This window comes from Lathyrus oleraceus, chromosome 2 (assembly GCF_024323335.1).
Source record: "Lathyrus oleraceus cultivar Zhongwan6 chromosome 2, CAAS_Psat_ZW6_1.0, whole genome shotgun sequence".
Lineage (NCBI taxonomy): Eukaryota > Viridiplantae > Streptophyta > Magnoliopsida > Fabales > Fabaceae > Lathyrus > Lathyrus oleraceus.
The window spans coordinates 484523578-484540681 of record NC_066580.1 but is presented as its reverse complement, the minus strand read 5'-3'; the positions used below and the strand labels follow the sequence as shown (position 1 = coordinate 484540681).

Here is a 17104-nt window from a genome sequence, read left to right as displayed (position 1 = left end):
GTGTGAATGAAAATGAATTTAAACACCTAATAAATAACATAACTTCCCTCTTAAATAGGAGAAATAGTTAGCAAATGAAAGCATGAGGGCGAGGTATGGATTATAGTCGATCGTTAGATTCATATGAACGGTCAGCAGAGCTCCCATCTGCGAAATTATCCGCTCAAAAGGAAAATAGAGTCTACATATACTATGATTTACTCTTTTCACGTTGCTATTGAGTCTTTATCTTTAGGCCTAATAGATTTCTCGGAACATAAAATATTTTCAAATTCTATCTTTAATCAATATCAGACTTTAGATTTTTCCAATATACCTCAACATTTATTACACAATACAATTTAATTGAAGCATCTCATGAGAGTGTGCATATGTAGCCGACTTAAACTAGTCCGCTAACATGTACAAAATCACCCATTATATACATGTTAATCAATAAATCAAGAGCATTACCCATACAATCTTAACACAAAACTCTCGCAAGCAAGGTAATTTATAATTCAAACTTCTGCCATAGCTACCTAATAGAGCTTTATCACAAATACAACGTCGCCACACTAAACACTAAATCTCTAATAACAAAAACTTACAAATAAAAAATTGTGTTACATATCATGAAAATAACAATAAAAAACTCACAATATAGGGAAAAAGATAAAACTAAGCCAAAATAAATTAAAAAAAATAAAGAGATAAAGAATCGAGTTGAATAAATGAAAACCTGCAAGTGGATATTGTAGAATATTTTACGCCTTTGAAGCTTCCTAACAAATAACTTGTGAGTGATGCTGAGCAGTAATGTGTGTGTGTGAGTGAGAGAGAGAGAGAGAGAGAGAGTAAATGAAAATAATTTTTTGATAGAGAAAAAAACTTGATTCGAACCTGAGATGGAGTTAAGTAGTAATATTTATCTTAGAATTTCAGTTTGACCTAAATTAACTTTATAAGGTTAGGATTGTCAATTTATAAACATAAGTTTAAACCACCTTTTATCTAATATGAGATTCTAAATAAGCACACCTTGCATCTATGGTTGGTCTTGGAGAGTCTTAGAATTTCATGAGAAGAGAGAGACCATATATTAACTTAAAACTTCAAAGTATTAGGTATATGAATCATATTTTTATATATCTAATATTTTACCCATTTATAGTCGATGCGGTGCTTAACTACAAACGCTTAAATCCAACAATCTCTGCCAACAAGTTTGAGTTTTCCACATCCTATAATAAGATTCAACACATGATCCAACACTCAATCATTCACCAAGCCTTATTAGGACTTTGATATCATTTGTTAAGAGGGAATATCTTAATGCACCATATGCATTACTACAACACTCTATTGAAAAACCCAAAATACCCCTTGATTTCGAAGATGTATCTTCAAACGCATCCAAAACACAAACAAACATGCTAACATTGAGTTACACCCCCAGAATTTTGCCTATTTTGTTTTTGAAAATGTGTCTTCGTAAACGTTACGGAGATGCATCTCCGGATCATGCAGAAACATAATCAAACGCATATAGAAGTAACCATGTCATTGAAGAATGAAAAATACAACTAGCATTGATAACATAAAAAATGGTGCATTACATAGGATAATCGTTGACATAAATCGAACATTACATTTCAATATCCAGATGGTCGTTACAACATCTTCATAATATCTTCGACCGATCTCAAAATCGTCGCATCCATCTCGATCAGAATTTTCACTTCAAAATGGAATAAAGTATTCCACGTGGCCCTTAAATCTGCATTCGTCTTCTGGTCAAACTTGGTGAACTCAATCTTCTATTCATTCTCAATTGACGATGAACAGTACTCAATATTCATAATTTTTCGATTGTTGAAGTAGGATTGGAGATCCTGCAGTATGTATTTCAGATCTACAAGAGGGGTGTACTCATTAATCTTAAATTCCCTTGAGGTTTCCTCGCTGTTAAAGTAAACATTTGCGGCAAGCCAATTAATGTTCATTATAGTGTAATGTGTTTTGGTATAAAACATGAGACAAGAGCCTCATATTTATAGTACTTGTAGGCAAATATGAACCTCTGGATTCTATCTTGTACCAGGGTATATTCTAGAGATGCATCTTCAGAACCACCCTATTATGTTGTTCAAGATATGTGTCTTCGGAACCACTTATAACACAATGCAATTCTATTTCAGACAGAAACATAACCTGTGTAATAAATGCTGAATATTTTGGCAAACTTCAAAATGTATTGAAATATTTGAAAATGTATATATTAGAAATCATTAATATTACTACAACATTACATACAACCCATTGATAAAGAAAAAACTAAAATGAACCGAAACATTTGTCGTCAGCTAAATTTATATCTATGGGTGGTACCCCCCCCCCCCCCTTTGACTTTTGTTTATTTGATTCTCTTTCAATTTTGCTCAATTTGGTGAAATCTTACATCCTTTCCAAAAAAATGGTTCGCCCAAGTGTCGACTTTTGTTGTTGAATGAGCTGTCCACTTCGGTGATGTAAGTGGTATAAGACATCTCAATTTCAAATAAACTTGAACAAAGTGTCGCATATTTGAAATCCATCCAACACACATAATACGATCATTTGGATTTTAAGGTGGGATAGTGTGAAGTGGAAAAACGTTTGCGAGAAATTATATACTGTAAGATCTATACACATTTTATCATACACACTTGCTATGAGATGACAAATTTCAGGGAAGCGCGTCCATTTATCCTTTAGTGTTGGTCCACTAATGCAAGGAACACAAGATTCATAAACTGCATCCAAATTTTCTTTTTTCCCGTATAACCGTGTGTATGACTCTTTATAGTCCCTCAACTTTTTTTCACTAGGGTTTGTAGTAATGCTTATGGTGCATTAAGATATTCCCTTGTTAAAAATTACAATGAAGATGAGACTAATAACAAGTTAAATGTTTTAGGACCATAAGTGTTGGAGATCATAATACTCCAATTTTTCCCGGGTAATGAAGTTTTTTTTTCTTTTTAAAAAATGTGGTTATTATATTTATTGCGATTTCTAAACTCAATACCTTTAAAGAATTTAAAAAAATCAATTTACTTTTTATTTTTAGGCGTCGTTTCTTTTATCATTTTATTAATTTATTTTGAATATTTATTCACAAAAAAAAATAAAAAAATAATTAAAACAAAAATAATAAAAAGAAAGATTCTCTTCCAAACATATCTTTTAATTTATAATAATTCAATTTCACTTTTTATTTTACTTTTTTTTCTTCATTTGTATGCTACATTGCCACAACAGTAGCTCCATCTGATAACTAGCAAACAAACAAACAATATTGTAATATGCTCATTGATGCAACATTGCAATCTGTTTTTGCTTTGATCGGTTAACAAATAAATAAAATGTTCAATCAATTTGGCTTTAACCCTAAATCTTTGGGAATAACTAAGGGCAAATCATAAATAGAGTGAGAGGATTATGACTGCATAACAAAGAAAATGAAAAATAAGGAGAACACAAAAAATACAATATTAACATCAACAATAGAAAACCAACACAACCATCTTTTCTTCCTTCTTCACAAACCATTCAACAACATAACCTCTCAATCTCTTTTATTCTCTCTACATAATCATCATCAATATCCAACATCCACCATTCTTCATATATCATAAATCAATTCATTTTTATATTTATATGATATGTGTGTGTGTTCATGTGTTAGGTTGAATTTAGTTGCCAAATCCCAACGTGATCAACATTATCTTTAAAATCAACCAACAAACAAGATTTTTTACGAAGAACTACGTAGTTTTGAATTCCTCATCGCACTTGAGGATGCATTAGAGCGAAATTCAACGTCTCGTCAAACATCATAATAAAAACCTTTTTCTTTGTTTCTATCTCTTTTTTGGTAAATAATCACAATAACTAGAAGAAACTGAAAAAATAAGTGTTAACACTCATATAATCGCAATAATTAACTTAGTTAAACATTGTTTACAGTGAATGTCACGTGGTGTTAATACCTTCTTCACGCATAACCGATCCCTGAATTCGAATTTGGTTACAATGACCTTATTTTTGTTCTCAAGGATTTTATCGATGTTTTCCCTTTAAACAAATAAACTTCGGTGGAGACTTCATTGTCATTCAAACGTTTATTTGCTCGAGTATTTTTCGCACCGCATCAAAGGTGCCACACCGCTATCAAAAATTGAAGACATCACGATATAAGTCATATTTTTCATATATTTTTCTACGCCTAGAAATAATTAAAGTGTTAGTCAAAATAAAAAATAGATGATTTGAAGGTTAGTCAAAGAATCCTAAACTCATACAACGACACGTGAGTGTAAACACAATCGAACATTGGTTAATTGATTCTTTATCCAGTTTTATATAGTCTATTATGGTCTATAAGATTATAGACTTAGTCAAAACACAATAGGATTTGACAATTTGAGTTTATGGTCATGTTTCAAGTTAATAGAAACATTAACCGAGGATGACAACTATTGTGAAATTGTGATATGGTAAAATTGTACACAAGAAGATATCTTTAATAGAACACAATGAAGAAAAGAGACAACAAGTTAAACACGGGGTGCCACTTATCCTAAAATAGATGGAACATTTGTATAATATTGCGTTGATAGTTGAATTAGACAATATTTTTATGGGTCATGATGGTCACTGGGATAGTTTACGTCTAAAATACCACAACTTTTCATTTATTTGCCACATCCAATCAATCTATTTTACACACTTTATCTTCTTTATTTTACTTTTTTTAAATGTAATTCATAGTTTAATAGTGCATATTTTAACTTAAGTACTACTATTTAGAGTATTTAAGAAACGTATAATAGAGGGATGAATATATTTCCTCGATATTTTTCCTTTGCTTCTTTGAAATAAATAAAGTTCGGTGGCGACTCTATTTGAAGTCAAATTTTCCACGAATGTGCTTCGCAATGAATCACATTTTTCGAGATGCGACAAAGAGTATTCCCATCACACCAAAGATTTGTGTTGACTTGACTTATTTGGACTTATCTACTCACATAAATTTTGTGACATTGTTTGATAGACTTTATAAAAACAACTTATGACATCTTTCATATTTTTATAAATTCTCCAAGATAATTTATATGATAACATATATGAAAACAATTTAAATTTACTTTATCTTTTGATATAAAAATAACTTATCCAATCTTATTCACAAACACTTATTTTGATAAACATGATAAAATCTACAAATAATCTGATAATTCAAACAAATCCGTAATCTCGTTAAGAACTACCAAGTGATTGAAAATTTCTTGATAGCACTATTCATCCACGTTTAATTGGAATAAAAGTTACTTGATAGTTCTTATTTTTTATCATACATTTTAATATCTCTCTATCATAATAACAACAAATTCAAAAATGTAGTTATCTAAAAAAAATCTTCTTGTCACACTTAATATGATAAAAAAAACTATAATGTGATAGATATTTTCTCGACCACAGTGTTCATTGGCTCCTAACCAGAATAAATGTGACTAAGGATTTGTAATTTCTTCGATTAGATGTTTCATCATCTTTTTATAATAACTAATGTGACTTCAAAATCCTATTTATCTAAGAAGGGTCCTATAATCACACATAATTGACTCTTATTACAAGCGTAAATAAATGGTTAAAAACAATAAAGTATAAGATTTTATTTATCAAATAAAAGTTATATATTTTTTGATGAACAAGACAATTATTGCATTAATAACTAGTATTATATTTACTCTCTAAGTTGAAAATAATTTACACATATGCCACCGGTTGAAGCGCGAAGAAGGTTTATGTACAAACTTATTTTAATGTAAAATAAAATACCTATATGTTGTGGCATGAGAAATATAAAACGACTCCAAGCTTTAAGAAACAACTGAAAACGGTAATTTTGATCTGCCAAAACCCTAACCAATTCCAGTGGGTTTGCGACTCCACTGATGGCGCTACTTCTTTGTTTCCGCCACCGCTTCTGATTTCTCTCAACTTTTCCGGCCATTTTTCTGCATTCTTCCCGCGTCGCCTTCGTTCCTGCGATTTCTGCGATTGCTGAGTTTTTTTTTCTCGCGATTGCTGAGTTTTTTTTTCTCGCGATTGCTGAAGGTACATTGTAGTATTGTGATTCCCCGATACATGTTATCGTGTTCTGCGGTTCCAATCTTACGATTTCTTATACTATTGCGTTTTCATGCAATCCATGCTTCATACCTTCATCTGATCGTGTTGTTTTTTTGGTTGGTTTCGTTCATGTATTGGCTATGCTAGGGTTAAGGAACTAAAGAATTTGAACGTGATGGATTTGGATGAGGCTCAAGAATATGATCCGGAAATGATGAATGAAGACGACAACTATGAAGAAGAAATCAGTCAGGAGGATGCATGGGCGGTTATTTCAGCTTACTTTGAAGGTAAGGGTCTGGTTCGTCAACAACTTGATTCCTTTGACGAGTTCATCCAGAACACAATGCAGGAAATCGTTGATGAATCTGCTGACATTGAAATTCGACCTGAGTCACAGCATAATCCAGGTCATCAATCCGATTTCGTGGAGGTGATACTCATTGTTGTTGTTGTTTTTAGTTTATGCGGAGTGTACATAAGACTTACTATATTTGTTGTTGTTAATTTGGTTTTTGTTTTGTTTTGTTTGCAGACGATTTACAAGATAAGTTTTGGCCAGATTTACTTGAGTAAACCGATGATGACAGAATCTGATGGAGGAACTGCTACCTTGTTTCCTAAGGCAGCTAGGTTAAGGAACCTTACTTATTCAGCCCCTTTGTATGTTGATGTTTCTAAGAGGGTCATTAAGAAAGGGCACGATGGTGAAGAGGTTACTGAGGCTCAAGATTTCACCAAAGTTTTCATCGGCAAGGTGCCCCTTCCTCCTCTTAATTCTAGTTTTACACATGATAAAAAAGGGGTGTTTGGAAGAGTGTATAACCAATTTTATTATTGAAATACAAATTACATGTTCTTTAAGAAATCATTTTCAGTTTAATCCAATTCCAATTATAAGCTTAAACTTCCATCTACTTAGGCCCTTCTGTCATTTTCAGTTTATTTCAGTGATAAGCTCCCACTAGTTTTTTTGTTTGTGGCATTCTCTCTTATTTACATCATCAAGATAGTCAATGGATAGAGCTGTTGATGCATTCTTCCTTATACTGGAATAACATTTTAATCAGCTAATTTTAATGGTTATAGACCGATACACAGACAATTATAAGTAGATTGCTCTTATTTTGTTGTTTTGTCATGGTGTAAATAAGATTTTAAATTATCTATGACGTAAATGGATGGCGAAATATAAATGAATTGGGCAGTTACTTAACTTATGATTTTGTTGTTGTTAGGTTCCTATAATGCTTCGGTCTAGTTATTGCACGTTATATCAGAATTCGGAGAAGGATTTGACTGAACTTGGAGAGTGTCCCTATGATCAAGGCGGATATTTCATTGTTAATGGCAGTGAGAAGGTTCTCATTGCTCAAGAGAAGATGAGCACCAATCATGTCTACGTCTTCAAGAAAAGGCAGCCTAATAAGTATGCTTATGTGGCCGAAGTTCGGTCTATGGCAGAGTCCCAGAATAGACCACCCAGCACTATGTTTGTACGCATGCTCGCTCGAACTAGTTCCAAAGGGGTAAATGCAAATTGTTGTATATTTATGTCCGTTTTCTGCAGTTTCTGATATGCGATCAGGCAAATTTTGCTGAAATTTTGATGTCTTGTGCATCGTGGAAGTTTATGCTTTTTTTTCTACTAGGGTTCTTCAGGACAATACATACGTGCTACTCTTCCATATGTTCGAACCGAAATTCCTATTATTATTGTGTTTCGGGCATTGGGATTTGTCGCTGACAAGGATATACTTGAACATATATGTTATGATTTCTCGGATACTCAAATGATGGAGTTGCTTCGTCCTTCCCTGGAAGAAGCATTTGTAATACAGAATCAACAGGTGGGTTCCACTATTGTTATATTATTATTATTATTATTTGCTTTTAAGTAAAATGATGATTGCTTCTTTATTTTTGTATTAATTTCAAGTGAGATCATTGTACAATCCAGATTTATTTCAGACTCCGACATATTCTTCTTTTTGGGGGCTGGAGTAGTTTGTTTTTCCAATTTGGATTAGTTTGTAGTTCCTGAAAGCTTTTTAATAGAAAAAGTATTTAATTGCTAACCAATGATTCATGAAGCAGCCCTTTTAAGGTTATAGCCATTTGTGAAGAAGTTAAATGATAGAATTTTTGAACAAAATTGAGGCACTGAAGTCAATTTAAACTTATTTGAGAAGCTATTTGTTAGTATACTCGTGGTTATTGAAACATTATTTCAACCTTTTTTCCCGTATAAGTACTTGTGCAAAAGTTTATCTGAACTAGCTCTTAATTAAGTCTTGTGTCCACATGTTGTAACTAAATTCTTACCTCATATGATTTTGCAGTAGCATTTTTACCTTCCTAAAGTTTAGATGATTCAAAACTGTTTTTTAGCGAAATATTGGATTGTTTGGCACAAAATTTTAATGACATTTCATGTATTTTGTATAGGATGATTTTATTTCACTTTCTTATATATTCATTTCACTCCAGGTTGCACTCGATTACATCGGTAAAAGAGGAGCGAATGTTGGTGTAACCAAGGAAAAAAGAATTAAGTGAGTTGAGCTATTTTTCTGTAAAGCCTGAGAAGATTTGTTTGCACTCATCATTAAGCAACTGACACACTTGTATCCTAATCTGCAGGCATGCTAGGGACATCCTTCAAAGGGAGATGCTTCCACATGTTGGTGTTGGAGAGTATTGTGAGACAAAAAAAGCGTACTATTTTGGGTAAGTTAGTTACTTGTCTGATCTTGTTACTTTCACTGAATATATATTATGCTTATCATTGCCCCACAGATATATCATTCACCGGCTTCTACTGTGTGCACTTGGGCGGAGGGCTGAAGATGATAGGGATCATTATGGGAACAAGAGGCTGGACCTGGCAGGTCCTTTGCTTAGTGGTCTCTTTAGAAATGTCTGTTTCTCAAATAATTGATATGATTCCACTTTACTGGTCTTGTTATTTGGTATTTTTTGTTCAGTAATTCCCAGTTCCTAAATTTGTAATGCAGCTATTCAAAAAGTTAACTAGAGATGTCAGGGGTTATGTACAGAAGGTCTGTTCTACTATTTGGCACATTTGTTGCAATATTTATTTTGCATTGCCTATATCCTTCTACCTCATGAATGGTGCAGTGTGTTGATAATGGGAAGGATGTTAACCTGCAATTTGCTATTAAAGCCAAAACCATCACGGGTGGACTTAAATACTCACTTGCTACTGGTAATTGGGGACAAGCAAATGCTGCGGGTACTAGAGCTGGAGTGTCACAGGTATTATTATAAATTATTTTTATGCTTCTACAGTCGTGCTCCTTGTCTTCTAAAGAAAAAATGAGACATTGACACTTAACCTTTTGTCTCTGTGCTTCAGGTGCTAAATCGCTTAACTTATGCATCCACTTTATCTCACTTGCGAAGATTAAATTCTCCCATTGGACGTGAAGGTAATTGCTTGGCTTAGGCTATTAAAGCATGACCCAACCTTCAATCTTTCCATCCCCTTTGTGCATTCTTTGCCTAAATTAATAAAAATCAATGCAATATGGTAATATGCTCTCAATTATTTATTTAGGAGTTTAGATTCAGAGTTGGCACTGTTTTTTTTAATAATAAATAATGTTTGTCGAAGTTGTATTTTTTATTGTTTTTCTTCTCCTTTTATTTCAGGGAAGTTGGCCAAACCAAGACAGCTGCATAATTCACAATGGGGAATGATGTGTCCGGCAGAAACACCCGAAGGACAAGTTTGTATTTTTCGATTCAAGCTTCGTACATTACTACTTGTTATGAGGAATTCATCTGTGGTATTTATGGCTGTGATTGGGCTATTATTCAGGCCTGTGGACTGGTGAAGAATCTGGCCTTGATGGTCTATATAACAGTTGGTTCAGCAGCATATCCAATTCTGGAGTTTTTAGAAGAATGGGGTACAGAAAATTTTGAGGTGCTTGGGATTTCCTGCATAAACTTGTTGTTTCATTATCTGTATGGTCTGTGTATAAATTTGCTTATTTTCACCCATGTAGGAAATTTCTCCTGCGGTGATTCCCCAAGCTACAAAAATTTTCGTTAATGGTTGCTGGATGGGCATTCATCGTGACCCTGATATGTTAGTAAAAACATTGAGAAAGCTGAGACGTCGGGTAACTATTCATTTTACTTTTCTGATTTTGTTGACAGTCCAAAAGGTGTTTGAATCTGTTGGCAAGTAGCAACCCTCTCAAAAAATGAAAATAGCATAATGTAGTACATGTAATCTCATTGGAACATGATATTGCAATTTTATATGCATCCCTTCTTATAAGAGAATGATATGTGATCAGTATACAAATATTATTGTATGCCTTAGAGGCATTGGTTAAGGAATTAAAATTGAATTTATTTATAGGAAAATATTTTTTTTAAAGATAATTGCATTAAATGAAGCATTTTTTAAAAGTAGTTATTATTTCTTAATTCATAATTTCTGTTGCTGACCTCTTCACAAAGGCCTTTAACAAGGACCTTATTAGAATATTCTCTTGGGTGAGATATTTGGAGAGAATTCTTGCATGGATGGACTATTATTACAAGATAAACGGCAACAGGGTCTCGCTTAACCATAACGGAAGAAGAACTCATCATCCATTTCTTCTCTCCTGGTTCTAAAAATTAAATTGCAACAAGGTCATCTTATTTAAATCACCCACACTCATTTTTAATAGAAGTATTTATCATATTACATCTTTTAGGGGGAAACTATAATATTGGCCAAATTTTCAAATAGTTGCTATATTGATCACATCTTTATTGAGCCACCCCATTCAATATATTGATTTTATTTTGGGAGTTGATTGTTTGAAATTTTTTATTTGTTTGGTCACGATCTGTATTGATTGTAGTTCAGTGCTGATGGCTTTCATATCATGCAGGTTGATGTTAATACTGAAGTTGGGGTTGTTAGAGATATCCGTCTCAAAGAACTGCGCGTATATACAGATTATGGTCGCTGCAGTCGTCCTTTATTCATTGTGGATAAACAAAGGCTTCTCATAAAGAAGAAGGACATCCTTTCTTTGCAACAAAGGGTAAGTTGCAAGTAGTAACTGCAGTGCATCGGAGGAATCATTGTTGTCTCAGTAGTTAATTAAATTGTTTTTCCATTTCTTCAGGAATCCCCTGACGATGGCGGATGGAATGTTCTTGTGTCCAAGGGATTTGTAGAATTTATTGATACCGAAGAGGAAGAGACTACTATGATTTCTATGACAATTAATGTCAGTACTATATAATTCTAAATTTGCAGAAGTGTATATACCCTTTATGAATACATAAATGCAAATGATGAATATTTACAGCCATTAAAATATGATTATTTGATAAATATAACAGGATCTTGTTCAAGCAAGGCTCAATTCAGATGAAGCATATTCTGATACTTACACTCACTGTGAAATCCATCCATCACTGATTTTGGGTGTATGTGCTTCCATCATACCATTTCCTGATCATAATCAGGTAAGTATTGGTATTTTACTTTGTACTCAGTTTGATTAGTATATGGGATTAATCTCTTACATTTGGTGGTGCAATCAGTCCCCTCGTAATACGTACCAGTCTGCAATGGGAAAACAAGCAATGGGAATATATGTTACCAACTATCAGTTTCGAATGGTAATGTTCACTTGTTTAAATGATTAAAAGTGTGCCTATTCTTCTAGTGTGCTATACTTGATACTTTTGCTTCATTGCTTAGGATACCTTGGCCTATGTATTGTACTATCCTCAAAAGCCACTAGTCACTACAAGAGCCATGGAGCATCTTCATTTTCGTCAACTCCCTGCTGGAATTGTAAATTTGGGCCTCCTTTATATATATATGAATGTGATTATGTTGATGCGGTAAATAAATGTTCTAATATAATTTACCTCTTCTGTCTTAGAATGCCATTGTGGCCATATCATGTTATTCTGGTTATAATCAAGAAGATTCTGTCATCATGAACCAATCATCAATAGACCGTGGCTTCTTTCGGTCTCTGTTTTTCCGCTCATACAGGTATGTTTGTGGCCCAAATTAATAGAATTTTTTCTCCTTTTTATTGACGTGTTTGTGATTTTTGCATGATATGTTGCAATTTATAACTTCTACAGAGATGAAGAGAAGAAAATGGGAACCCTTGTCAAAGAAGATTTTGGTCGGCCGGATAGAGCTAGCACCATGGTGAAAATTTTGGCTCTTCTTTATATAAGTTAATTTGCTATTTGGTAGGCTATAACCAAGTTTTGTTTTGCAGGGTATGAGGCATGGTTCTTATGAAAAGTTAGATGATGATGGTCTTGCTCCACCTGTAAGCATAAGTTTTGCAACATCCTAAATAACATGCGTGATAGTGAAATTATATACTAAATGTAGCAATTTATTACTGTGAAACAGGGCACAAGAGTGTCTGGTGAGGATGTTATTATTGGAAAGACCACTCCTATATCTCAGGAGGAGGCTCAAGGACAAGCTGCCCGCTACTCAAGACGTGATCACAGCATAAGCTTACGTCATAGTGAAAATGGAATTGTTGATCAAGTAAGTTTTTAGTATATATTTACTTTCATGTGTTACAAATTGAGATTGAGCCTATATAATGAGACCGTAATGAAAGGGAAGGTTTTTAGTTACAAAATAAGAGTTATTTTATGAAAACAAAATGACTACATCTGAAATGAAGAACATATTATTATACAAAAATATTGAACTCCTGGCATTGCTTTTGCTGCTGGATTTATGAATTTCCTATTTTGTAGGTTCTATTGACAACAAATGCTGATGGGCTGAGATTCGTAAAAGTAAGGGTGCGATCTGTTCGAATACCACAGATTGGTGACAAATTCAGTAGTAGACATGGTCAGAAGGGGACAGTTGGTATGACTTATACACAAGAAGACATGCCCTGGACTGTGGAAGGCATCACCCCTGATATTATTGTCAATCCACATGCTATACCTTCCCGAATGACAATCGGTCAGCTTATTGAGTGTATCATGGGTAAGGTTGCAGCACACATGGGAAAAGAAGGGGATGCTACTCCCTTTACAGATGTTACTGTAAGTAGCATTCTTTCGGCAATTTTTTGTTTTTTTAACATCAAATACTTGTTAGAAATTGGAAAACTGCTTGCATAAGTAGCTACTTTCATCTACTTCTATTGGATCTTGTAAGTCGTTATCATTTACCCTTCCACTGGCCGACAATATGTGCTCTAGGCTCTAGCAGTAGACACAAGGAGTTTAGTATAGGTATAAAACACCGTACCCAGAGCTTAACAATGTGCCATTTAGCATTCAACTATGACCCCAAAAGTAATTTATTTGAGACATCACCGGGAAAGTGTCTAATAATGATGTATAGATTCGATCTTTTTTAAAAGTCTTTAGTCAAAGTGATTACTCTATTTGCCCATTTAGAAAATCATTGTAGAAATCTTGCTTCATGGATTAAGTTCAAGATGGCTTTTTTGCCTGTTTAAAATTCTGATGATATTTTACTACTGTAATGCAGGTGGACAACATCAGCAAAGCTCTACACAAATGTGGGTACCAAATGCGAGGTTTTGAGACAATGTACAATGGTCATACAGGGAGGCGTCTCAGTGCAATGATTTTCCTTGGCCCTACCTATTACCAAAGATTGAAGCATATGGTGGATGACAAGATTCATTCCCGTGGACGAGGTCCCGTGCAGATTCTTACAAGGCAACCTGCTGAGGGGCGCTCACGAGATGGAGGTCTTCGATTTGGAGAGATGGAGCGTGATTGCATGATAGCCCATGGAGCTGCTCACTTCCTAAAGGAAAGATTGTTTGATCAAAGTGATGCATATAGGGTCCATGTGTGCGAACTCTGTGGGATCATAGCTATTGCAAATCTGAAGAAGACTTCTTTTGAATGCAAGGGCTGCAAGAACAAAACCGACATTGTTCAGGTGAATGATCAAATATATTCTCTGGCACTATAATCCATATTAAAGTCCAAGGTGTTTTCTGCTTGCGCTGAATTCTAGTTTCTCATTTTGGCTTTTGGTTGTCTATGCAGGTTTACATTCCTTATGCTTGTAAGCTACTCTTCCAAGAGCTAATGGCTATGGCCATAGCTCCAAGAATGCTTACTAAAGAGGTCAAATCTATAAAAGACCAAAAGAAGAAAGGTGCCTGATGAGCAAGTTTGAGAAAGTGACATACTTTGTCTTTTTTCTTTGCCTTAAAATGGACCTCAACACAAAGGATAAATACAAAATAATTGAGAATGTAAATCTTTCAAATACTCACCTAGAAGTAGAAGAAAATGAAAGCCAAGAGTAGTACTATCTAAGATATGCAGCTAAAACTAACATTGGAGTGTTTCTTTCACTTGCTATTATTACCAATTTGATTAATTGTTGTTGACCCTTACCATGACAACAAACAATCATTGCTACACTTTTTTTGGTTGCATTGTGTGGCATTATCTCTCTCAGTTTTGAAACCTCCATAAATTGTGACCTTCACTTCATATTTTAAAAATCATTACTTTATCCGTTTTAAAATGATTGTCGTTTTAGTAAATATAATTTATTTCAATATGACTGTCATTTTCACTTTTCAACGTGGAAATGATTTTTTTTTCGTTGTCTTTTAATTATTATTTTTGACACTATTTTCAATGCATCAATAGGACTAATTTAGTAAAACTGTAAATATTATGACAAAAATATCATTGTATTTTTTAATTTATATGCAAAAAAATTAAACCACAGGCATTCTAGTATAACCATGATTTGTTCGCATCATTTTAATTTTACAAGCCTCCCATACATTCTTCAAGACTTATTCCAAGTAAAAGAGCACACAAATCAACTTAAAACGGCAGTCAATAATTAGTAATGGGTGGAGTTTCTTTCTATTTAACATGTCCTAATGCATTTTGATTAAGACGGGTTCTAGTTTGTTGAAAACTTTAGAATTAATAGCCGTTGCATTTATTCAGTCTGTTTAAGAAAATAAAAAGCGCCTCTAAAATATATATTTTAAGATTTGTCTGGGAAAGAATATTGGATAACTTGTAGGTCAGTTCCATTACAAATAAATGTATAGAAAATAGTTGTAAATTAGCTGGTTAAATTTGTAGTGTTTAATTGTATCTTAATTATTAGTTGGTTAAGATTTCAGTGGGAGATATTTGTTTGTTAGAGTGAGTATGAATAAAAAGATAAGTGGTTACCCATGTAGGCAAATTTACTGAGATAACCCACTTTTTCGAAGAAATTCCCAAAATAACTCAGTTTTCAAAAAATTTCCCAATCTACCCCACTTTTAGGAGGAGGCGCCAATTGGATTGGCGACCCCTCTTAAAAATTGCAAGGAGGCGCCAATTGGATTGGCCAGGGCACCTGCCCTAGCCAATCCAATTGGCGCCTATGTGTAATTTTTATGAGGGGGCGCCAATCCAATTGGCGCCTCCCTTAAAAAAGCCTCAAATGAAAAAACTTCCAACATGAAAGTTGTAGATCTTTTCAAGACAATGAATTTGGATATAAATTTTGCATCATTTGGATTTTTTATGAGAAAGTTATGGGCAGTTGAAGTTGGACTTCTGAGTTTTTGAACTGTTATCTGACCGATAATGTTTTGTATTATTGCATGTGTTTCTTTTAGGAATATGAATTTTTGTCCAACATAACATTTGAATTAGACATCTTAAATTTTCCAATGCACTTGGTTCCACCTCAAAATAATTAAAAATGAGTGAGTTAGGTCTTTGCGAACTTGACCCAAAATTAGGGTTTATGTCAAAACAAGTGTATGTGAATTTTGCCAAAAGGGACCAACTTCAAGCCCTTTAGTTTGAATGATAAAAGCCTCAAATGACAAAACCTTCAACATAAAAGTTGTAGATCTTTTCAAGATAATGAATTTGGACTAAAGTTTTGCATCAGTTGCAATTTTTATGAGAAAGTTATGGGCAGTTGAAGTTGGACTCTTTGACATTTTATCTGTTATCTGACCTATAATGTTTTGTCTTATTGCATGTGTTTGTGTTAGAGTTATGAATTTTTGTCCAACATAACAAGTGAAATAGACATCTTAAATTTTCCAATGCACTTGGTCCCACCTCAAAATAATTAAAAATGAGTGAGGTAGGTCCTTGCGAACTTGACCCAAAATTAGGGTTTCTGTCAAAACATGTGTATGTGAATTTTTCCAAAAGGGACCAAATTCAAGCCCTTCAACATAACAATAACAAGTCCTTGAATTAGGATTTTTGACCTATAATGTTTTGTATTATGATATGTGTTTATTTTAGAATTATGAAAGAAATCTAATGTTTGGAGTTTACACAAAGATAAATTTGACATAATACGAATTGATATTAATAAAATTTGGATTTTACACAAAGAATCCTAATGGTGATGACCGGGATCACGTAACCGACCTCCGGTCCCACATCCCCTAGCTACCCTAACCCTTGCCCTAACCCACGTTGACGATTCTGCACCGGTGTTTGTTCATCTGATGATCCTGGAGCGTCATTACCTCCTACAGGAGAAGATCCGTTGAGGTATTCAGCCAACTCAGCATAGTCTTCAGTATTCAATGATGGTGTACCGGCGTAGCTGAGCTCATGACCCATGCCAGAGAAGTTGGGGTGTGGTTGACTCATGGATGGGCGACCGGGACGGTTGAAGGGAGACATGGGTGACAATGATGGGTCTAGGAAAGGTTGGAAAGGTTGTTGGGGTGTTTGGAAGAGATATGGTTATGGGATGTTTTGGTATTGTGATGTTTGGGGTTCTTGGCTACGGTAGGTGATGGGGCGGTTAGTGTTTTGGCTAAGGCGACTTTGGTAGGGTGATGGTGTGGGTGCGAAGCGATGTTCGGTCGAAGGTTGATGGTCCATTTGTTGGTGATGGTATGGAGGATGTTCTTGG

The 17104-nt window shown here is 34.2% G+C and overlaps 1 protein-coding gene across 1 annotated transcript; it reads left to right on the top strand.

The window, feature by feature from the left end:
* The first annotated feature begins 5882 nt into the window (after nt 1–5882).
* LOC127120720 (DNA-directed RNA polymerase II subunit RPB2) lies at nt 5883–14615 on the top strand. The gene is made up of 26 exons (XM_051051246.1): nt 5883–6144; nt 6307–6592; nt 6695–6916; nt 7398–7688; nt 7812–8009; nt 8650–8714; nt 8803–8889; nt 8959–9079; nt 9177–9221; nt 9301–9438; nt 9539–9611; nt 9835–9911; nt 10004–10111; nt 10194–10310; nt 11079–11234; nt 11319–11423; nt 11539–11664; nt 11743–11820; nt 11903–11998; nt 12090–12205; nt 12301–12370; nt 12444–12497; nt 12584–12727; nt 12946–13245; nt 13700–14122; nt 14233–14615. Exons 2-26 carry the CDS (start codon nt 6335–6337, stop codon nt 14350–14352), a joined length of 3588 nt encoding a protein of 1195 aa, XP_050907203.1. The 5' UTR covers nt 5883–6144; nt 6307–6334; the 3' UTR covers nt 14353–14615.
* The last annotated feature ends 2489 nt before the right edge of the window (nt 14616–17104 follow it).